General features: G+C 36.7%; 1 protein-coding gene across 2 annotated transcripts; it reads right to left on the minus strand.

The window, feature by feature from the left end:
- Positions 1-76: 76 nt before the first annotated feature.
- Positions 77-6857, minus strand: LOC140040273 (uncharacterized). 2 transcript variants are annotated; one of them, XM_072086073.1, is made up of 5 exons: positions 6224-6857; positions 3785-3889; positions 3533-3643; positions 3243-3347; positions 77-3082 (listed from the first exon to the last, which is right to left on the minus strand). In XM_072086073.1, exons 2-5 carry the CDS (start codon positions 3887-3889, stop codon positions 506-508), a joined length of 2898 nt encoding a protein of 965 aa, XP_071942174.1. In that variant the 5' UTR covers positions 6224-6857; the 3' UTR covers positions 77-505. The 2 variants fall into 2 exon arrangements, with proteins under 2 accessions (XP_071942174.1, XP_071942173.1); XM_072086072.1 differs by having other exon boundaries at positions 3497-3643.

The following is a 6857-nucleotide window of genomic DNA, read 5'->3' on the forward strand; positions in this document are numbered from 1 at the left end:
TTTTTTTTAAACAAACAGTAATCAAAACACAGAAAATATAACTGCTGTATATACATCAATAATTTAAATAAACTTTAAAGTTCTAATTTAATTCTCTATTAAAAATAGTCACAGAAGTGTGTACCATAATATCTTTATGGTACCATACGCTACAAAACAGAACTGTATATCATAGGATAGCCAATAGATATCATGTCATCATACTCGTACACAATTTTTAAATAATAAGATTTTGGTAGGATAGGATATAATAGACAGACATGCATTTTTAACTTGAGCTCCTGTGAATATTGTTCCGTCGGGCTCTCATATGGGAGCTTTAAAGTGCTGGAGAACGGAGCTGGTGTAACTATTTCCTCCTCTTTTCTTTATTTTTTGGTTATTTTAGGATATTTTATGGATCCTTTGTGTAAAACGCTTAAAAACATTGTATTAGGTGCTATAAGACTCCATTATTATTAAATACATGTTATGATACAAATAAATATCATATTTCTACTAGAAATTAAGTTTTTTTCCCGAGTAATCTAAGGATTCTTTTCTCTTCTGCGCTTACTTGTACTTTCATTACACCATTATCCGCCCACCAATCAATGTTATGTTTACTTTTCTTGTGTGTTTTAAGACTGACTTTATGATTAAAAGTTTTTTGGCAAATGTTACATTCATATGGCTTTTCTCCTGTGTGAATGCGCATATGTTTTGACCGATTACTGGATTGAGAAAACCTTTTCTTACACACAGGACACTCAAACCTTTTTACGGTTGCGTGCGATTCCATGTGTACTCCAAGACGTCTCATTGAAAAGGTTTTTCCACATATCTCACATGCATACTTTTTATGAGTCAATATATGTTTACGAAGTTTACTCGGACACAAAAAAGTTCTTTCACACGACTTGCATGAAAATTTCTCTCGCAACTTTTGATTTGCATGCACTTCCATGTGTTTCTGGAATCTTGATGGAGACTGCAAAACAGCCGAGCACTCCTGACATTTATATGGAAAGTGACCACTAAACTTATCATGTGTGCGTAGTAAATGAATATCAGCTTCAGTTAATGACTTGTATCTTTTTTCACAATGAGGGCATTTGTATGGTAAATGTTCACCACTATGAATCTGATTCTCATGAAGTTGCAGATCAGCTTCGATGCAGAAAGTTTCCTGACAGGCTTTGCATTCGTAAGAGACACTGGCTCTTTCATTCTCATGCCTTAATTGATGGCAAGCAAAATCGGTAGCACTTTGCAACTTCTGATTACATTCAGTACAAATATATTTTTTATTTAATACTATCCGCTTTGTTTTTATAATTTCACCATTTCTGTTTATTCGGGCAAATACACATGTACCACTTGTTACTTGCTTTTCAATTTCAGCAGCAATCTCATTTTCTTGAAGTCTTCTAGCAGTTTTTTCGTCAATTTCACTGGCTGAAATTTCAGTACCATCTTGGTTGATTATGTGTTCATGGTCATCATTTTCATTTTTATCATTGGGATTGATGGGCAGTGTTTCATCAATTTTTTGAACATCATTTTTGTCAATGGAATCAACTTGATTGTCACCGCCACTTTCGCCGTTGCATAGTTCTTTGATGCCATCCTTTTCTTCTACATTATCTACGACACTGTTAGAAAGTGTTTCATTAGCATCAATTTCCTGGAGATCAAGTTTGCCAGTGGTACTGTCAAGATTTACTTCAATTCCATCCATTTGATTATCATGGTCTTTGTCAGCTTTGCAGTTGTTACCATTCTCTTCACTGTTAGAGGTAGTTTCATCAACATTAACTTCATGGAGATCAAGTTTGCCAGTGGTACTTTCAAGATTTACTTCAATGCCATCCATTTGATTCGCATTGTCTTTGTCAGTTTTGCAGTTGTTACCATTCTCTTCACTGTTAGAAGTAGTTCCATCAACATTAACTTCCTGGAGATCAGTTTTGCCAGTGGTACTGTCAAGAGTTACTTCAATTCCATCCATTTGATTATCATGGTCTTTGTCAGCTTTACAGTTGTTACCATTCTCTTCACTGTTAGAAGTAGTTCCATCAACATTAACTTCCTGGAGATCAGTTTTGCCAGTGGTACTGTCAAGGTTTACTTCAATGCCATCCATTTGATTATCATGGTCTTTGTCAACTTTGCAGTTGTTACCATTCTCTTCACTATTAGAAGGAGTTTCATAAACATCAACTCCCTGGACATCAAGTTTGCCAGCAGTACTGTCAAGATTTAATTCAATGCCATCAATTTGATAATCATGGTCTCTGTCAGCTTTGCAGTTGTTACCATTCTCTTCACTGTTAGAAGAAGTTTCATCAACATCAACTTCCTGGACATCTGTTTTGCTAGCGGTACTGTCAAGTTTTACTTCAATGCCATCAATTTGGTTATCCTTGTCAGTTTTGCCGTTGCTACTCTCTTCTTCATTATTTGAAAGTGTTTCAACAACATCAACTTCCTGGACAATTGTACTGTGAAATACTTCATCTTTAGAACGATTTTTACCTTTGTTAACTTTATTACATGAATGCTTAATAAGATTTATCAGTACTTTGAATGATTTGTCACAGCAGTAACAAGCATAATGCTCATTGTACAGCTCAACATCAGATTCAGATTTAATAGTTGAAGACTCGCCAGACTTTTCTGCCGAGAGTTCATTCTCGCTATCTGAAGACTCTTTAAATTCATAATCACTATCTTTGTGGTTGCATTTTAACCTATGACGTTCCAATTGTGCCATGTTTGTAAATTCTCTACCACAATCACAATAATTTACTTCGCTGTCATCATCCATAAATTCTTCATCTATGCTCTCTTCTGTTGCCATATAGGTATAACTTCTTGGTTTAAGTACTCTTTTAGGTCTAGTAGAACCAGAGTTTGCATTGACAGAACCGGCATTCTTGGAACTGTGCTTTCTTTTAGGATGTTTCACTCGTGTTTTTGAGACCCTTACAGAAGTACTTAGCTCTTCTCTTCTTGATCTCTTAGAATCTGTGTTAGAACTGCCACTTTTGCTCTCAAGAGAACATGCACGAGAATGGTTATCAATTATTATCTGTATTCTCTGTAAATAATAAAAGAACTATATTAGATTCTGCCATGTACAGAAGGATTTTGCCATGTACAGAAGGATTTTTCCATTTAGGAAAACTGTGTAGTAATGGATCCAATAAAAATCGTCCAAAGTCATTAATGTTTTGCTAAAAATAGTGCAACTTTCTTACTGCGGCCATTCGTTTCAATTGTAGATCACTAAGTACCATTTTCTTTTCTTTGGTTTGCTTTGGTGTTATCTTCCTTGCTTCTTCTTCGTCCATCTTAGTTTGCATCTGTGTAAGACATGACAATCATACAGTAAATGAAAACATTTTTTTTTCAGATGATGTTTTATTATACCTGTATATTGGTTTAATAAAATTAATAACGGACAGCCTTTTTAACAATGATCATAGCTACAGTATACAGTGCTTTCTTTTACTTTAGGACGTTTCACTTGTGTTTTTGAGACCCTTACAGAAGTACTTGGCTCTTCTCTTCTTGATCTGTTAGAATCTGTGTTAGAACTGCCACTTTTGCTCTCACGAGAACATGCACGAGAATGGTTATCAATTATTATCTGTATTCTCTGTAAATAATAAAAGAACTATAGTAGATTGTACCATGTACAGAATCATTTTTCCATTTACGAAAACTGTGTTATAATGGATCCAATAAAAATCGTCAAAATTCATTTATGTTTTGCTAAAAATAGTGCAAACTTTCTTACTGCGGCCATTCGTTTCAATTGTAGATCACTAAGTGCCATTTTCTTTTCTTTGGTTTGCTTTGGTGTTATCTTCCTTGCTTTTTCTTCGTCCATCTTAGTTTGCATCTGTGTAAGACATGACAATCATACAGTAAATGAAAACAATTTTTTTCAGATGATGTTTTATTATACAGTATATTCAATGGTTTAATCAAATGAATCAGGGGCAGCCTTGTCACTAATGATCATGGCTACAGTATTTCTTTGGATGCAATTAGCTATTTGTTTCCAACAGTAGTAGTTTGAATCAGGGGTGGCGCCAGGATCTTCCCGACGCGGGGGCTACATTCCCCGAGGAGGGGGCTATGCGAGCGAAGCGAGCATCATTAGGCTGGGGGCCAGGGGGCCGCCAAGGGCCCCCGGTGGGGGTGCAGGGGGCGAAGCCCCCGGAAGCAACGCGTTCTAGCGTCATTTGAGGTCATTTTAATCAGATTTAGGGTAGCCATTTTTTCCATTTTTTATAATGCATAAATAAAATACTGCGTGCAAAAAAACGATGCGCGATGACTGTTTCAATCCATATTTTTCAATTTAAAAAATAAAAGTTCAAAGAAAATTTAGAAAAATAGAGTTGGAGGTCCCGGAAATTGGACTTATTATACTTCAAAACATGAAACAAAATATATAAGTCCCTATCATGGTTGTGACTGAGCTAAGAAATGTTTGAAAAATAGAGATGTTAGGTCCCGGAAAATGCACTTCTTGTACTTCGAAATATGACCAGCTTTATTATTGGGGCTGAGCTAAGAAACTGTTTAAAACTAGAGCTGCAGGTCTTCAAAAAATTGCATTTTATACTTTGGAAACATCAGGCCTAGAGGCTTAAAAAAGCAAGCGTAGACCTTTTCAGTCGGGGAAATAAATTTATTCCTCCCAAGTGTATGCGTGCGTACCACCATCTGGACTTCCGAGTGGTGAGAAATTCATGACATACATGACATTGAAAATGTAATAACTTAGCTATAATAAGATGTTGGCTAAGCGAAAATGGCATGTTTTTTTGTTTAGTAATGGATGAAAAATTTATTTTAGATGCCCCACGGTAGAGAAGGTTACTTGTAAATTAAAAAATTGGTGAACATACGAACAATTAACATAATTCGTTTTTGCTGTAGTGTAGCGTACGTCGACGCAGTACACGACGTAACCGTCAGTAAACTTCGCCTGGAAAATAACTACAGTACACATTTTTGGTCCCTGGATGGAACATGATATCACGCGTCTCGACCCAACGTTGAACGATTCGTACAAAGGGATACCGCCAGACAAGTGCGAACCTAGCTATTGTTTAGTAGTAAGTTAGATCGCTGGCAATAATGGATGCATAGAAAGTGCATAATATCACTCTGACGTACTCTCACAGTCAATGAAACGTCGCGGTTTTCTAGGCGCTGAAGCTAGCTACGAAGTAAACGCGAACGCTTTTTACTGTATAATTATTATATTCCCCGACAAAAAGTACCCGTGTTCCCTTCGGTAACCTTCGCCTGGAAAATAACTACATTACACATTTTGGTCCCTGGATGGAACTTGATATCACGCGTCTCGACCCAACGTTGAACGATTCGTACAAAGGGATACCGCCAGACAAGTGCGAACTAACTATTGTTTAGTAGTAAGTTAGATCGCTGGCAATAATGAATGCATATAAAGTGCATAATATCACTCTGACGTACTCTCACGGTCAATGAAACGTCGCGGTTTTCTAGGCGCTGAAGCTAGCTACGAAGTGAACGCGAACGCTTTTTACTGTATATTATATTCCCCGACAAAAAGTACCCGTGTTCCCCGACGGGGGGGCTAGGCTCCCCGACGAGGGGGCTAGAGCCCCCTTAGCCCCCCCGCTGGCGCCACCACTGGTTTGAATAACGTTTTAATGTTAACTGTGTATCTGAAAAAAGATAAATTATTGTAATCATTTTCAAATGAAAATATTTAATACACACACAGTATTTTATTAAGAGCAAATAAAATATAGAAATAGGCCTAAATCATTTAAATGGAAACAAAAAAAACTATCTAACTACAGATCTAGACCTCGGTTAATAGGGCCGGGCCACTCCTACTGCGCCTCCTCATCGTATATGAGGCCTCCTCATCAGGTACAATGCACATGGCATGGATTTTGGCCCTACTTTAGTATACGAAGTACAGTACTGTACTACTACTACTAGAGGCCTAGTACTAGCTAGTAGCCCTAACTAACTAGGCTACATATAGGCCCTACTACAGCTCACTCAGACAGTAGTACTACTACTACTGTACTAGGCTAGGCCTACTGTACTACACAGTACTATGACTAAGCCTACTCTCTCTACTGCTAGGGCTAGGCCTAGATAAAAGGGGCATTTTAACACTAGCGAGCCTACGTGAGATAGGATGAATGTAGAAATCATTTACATTAACAGAATGTGCCTTTTTTGCCTCACTTAATGAATTAAAAACGAGTTGTTAAAATACTGCTTCGACATCATGTTGTTTTTCAGTACGGGCGAAAGAGGGCGTCATATATCTTGTATGGAACGCCATCGATGTATTTATGAATGCAAGGGCTACAAAACGCACAATCTCTTGTGTTTGTCTTTTGCCTGACTATACGAATAAAAAGTGTTTACTTTGTAACATTTTGGGCGGTAAGAGACACTGTATGCTGATTTCAGATTGGTGCAAATCGTTTTCTTACATTTATTCATGTTTACCGAGATATTCTTTGATGATACAACAACTACATTATATTTAAAACAAGTATATCTACTGTGTAAAAGTGAAGCAGCCTATGTCAATATACTAGCGACTTCATTTTTAAAAAGATTGAAAAATAATAGGTTCTGTAAAACTTAACATGCAATAAAAATAATCAAATGTAATGTACTGTACAGTATACATCATTCTGCAATACATTGCTGATCTCCTACAGCAAAATGTACCACTGAGATGGTTTATTTCTCATTTAGAAATTCAACAAAATAAATGGAAACACTATACTACTATTATTATGTCATAGTAGGAAGACATTACCTATGATGATCCCTTT

This window comes from Antedon mediterranea, chromosome 2 (assembly GCF_964355755.1).
Source record: "Antedon mediterranea chromosome 2, ecAntMedi1.1, whole genome shotgun sequence".
NCBI classification, from domain to species: Eukaryota; Metazoa; Echinodermata; class Crinoidea; order Comatulida; family Antedonidae; genus Antedon; species Antedon mediterranea.

Coding starts and splice junctions, on each gene's coding strand:
- LOC140040273 (XM_072086072.1), bottom strand. CDS start 3,889: ATGCAAACTAAGATGGACGAAGAAAAAGCAAGGAAGATAACACCAAAG. Junction 3,644..3,784: donor AATTGAAACGAATGGCCGCA/GTAAGAAAGTTT, acceptor TATTATTTACAG/AGAATACAGATAATAATTGA. Junction 3,348..3,496: donor CACAAGTGAAACGTCCTAAA/GTAAAAGAAAGC, acceptor TGTCTTACACAG/ATGCAAACTAAGATGGACGA.